The sequence below is a fragment of the Haplochromis burtoni genome, unplaced genomic scaffold (genome assembly GCF_018398535.1).
Source record: "Haplochromis burtoni strain Fernald_Lab_line unplaced genomic scaffold, NCSU_Asbu1 Contig_890, whole genome shotgun sequence".
In the NCBI taxonomy this organism is placed as follows: domain Eukaryota; kingdom Metazoa; phylum Chordata; class Actinopteri; order Cichliformes; family Cichlidae; genus Haplochromis; species Haplochromis burtoni.
In genome coordinates this window covers 91429-93224 of record NW_024583251.1, presented here as the reverse complement: position 1 = coordinate 93224, position 1796 = coordinate 91429, and the positions used below count along the sequence as shown (strand labels likewise).

Sequence of the window (1796 nt, the reverse complement as noted above, 5' to 3'; positions counted from 1 at the left end):
TTTATTTTATTTTATTTTATTTTTTACGGAGTGGCAAACGAGACATGAAATAGTGGATTAATTGAATCTTGTGTGAGACTTTGGTCCTCTCAGCTAGAGCACTGCTTTAGAGGAATACAAGGCTGCTCTAATTGTAGGGAGATGCACAAAAAGTATCCTTCAGATTCCGTCAGGTTTCCAGCACAGATGGGCATATTATTCAGCTGCATAATGCACCCTATTAACTGCTTAACACAGCAGCGTTACACGGATGGGAAGGTTTTGTAGGCTGTCCTGGGAAGGGGTGCATGTGTGAGGATTTGTTGTAGGTTTTTATTTCTTTTGCAGCGCAGACAATACTGTTGTATATCAGAGCAGAGGGGTAGTCTGTATTATGTCTGTGCCTGGTCAGTTTCCTGAAAATAACAAATAAATAATGTGACTTTTTGTCCCCCCTACCCTCATCCCTACAGCAACAGTACCACTCCAAAATTGATGTTTTGATTGACGAGGCATTAAAGGACATTATTACATCACTCGTGTCAAAGGTAAACCTCACCTTTACTCTTTTAGGCTTTATTATTTCGTATATTTTTCAAAAATATTTTAGTAGGGAGAGGGGTCAAACCATACTCTTTGAAAACCCAGCCTAGCTTTTGTTTGTTTGTTTTGTTTTTCCAGATTTTGGTATTTAGACACTTTTTTTCCTTTGATTAATTAATTTCATGCTTTTTTTTTGTTAAAGAAATGTGAGTTTCATTTTACAGAAAGGGGGAGCTAATTTTTGTTCTTCTAAAAATATTCCAAGAATCTTGAAACAAGATTAGATAATAACTTTCCTCACTAGACTCAAGAAAGCAGCTAGAAACCTAATCTTAGAAGTGTTTTTGTGCTCCCACCTCTCTGTAGTTTGCTGCTGTTTTAAACGGTGTCCTCTCCAAGCTCTCAAGATATGATGAAGGGACATTCTTCTCTTCAGTCCTGTCTTTCACAGTGAGTAGCCATGTTTTTGTTCCTGGAAACGGAGTGCTGTGCTGTTATTTCACTGCTTATCCAGGCAACCTGTTATTTGCTGGAAACCAGATCTTGAAAGCTGCTGCGAAATATGTGAAACTCCCTGTGAGTCTGTCTGCCTGCTGTTTTATTGTTCAGCCCATTCATCACATATTTGTGTCTCCATCCACATTGAGATCATTCAAATTTTGGCTGGAAAATAAAGCAACCTGTAAATGCAAAGTGGCTGCTCTTTGCATAGAGCCTAATGCATCTGCATGTTACTTTTTTTCCACACAGTGTCAAACATATGTGAAAGATAAGGAGGGTCTTTATTCTGTCTGCAATACCAGAAACAAAGATTACATAACAAACCAGCATTTGGCTATCAAGTTGTTAATGAGCTTTTTTAACATCCATTGAAATTATAGAAGACTTAAGAGTTTAAAAACAATTTCTCAATTCAGTAAAAAGTAAAGAAATTCATACATATCAAACAAAAATTAAATTATGTTCCTTTTTTTTTTAAACTTGTGTCAGTTTCTAATTAAAGGTTTTTGACAGGTATGCAAAAGACATTGAATGTGACTGAACAAACTGTTGTTGAAAAGCACTCTTTTCTAAATATTTAGTTTGTCTTTATTCATAAGGGGTGCAACGATACTCGTATCGATATTGAACCGTTTGATACAGTGCTTTTGGTTCGGTACGCATATGTATCGAACAATACAAAAAATTTCAATTTATTTTATCAACTTTCCTTCTGACGATGCTGTCTGTGTTGAGCGCTCAGTGGATCTGCGCTCGACAGTGCAGCCTAGGCG

General features: G+C 36.8%; 1 protein-coding gene across 4 annotated transcripts in view; it reads left to right on the top strand.

The window, feature by feature from the left end:
* Positions 1–1796, top strand: part of LOC102299269 (calcium-dependent secretion activator 2) — a gene marked incomplete at its 5' end in the record, with an annotated part of 58993 nt that overhangs the window by 28417 nt on the left and 28780 nt on the right. For 2 of the 4 annotated variants that reach the window (XM_005950968.3, XM_042215995.1), the window contains 2 exon segments: positions 453–527; positions 889–972. In XM_005950968.3, the coding sequence (XP_005951030.3) occupies positions 453–527; positions 889–972 (159 nt within the window). 4 annotated transcript variants of the gene reach the window in all.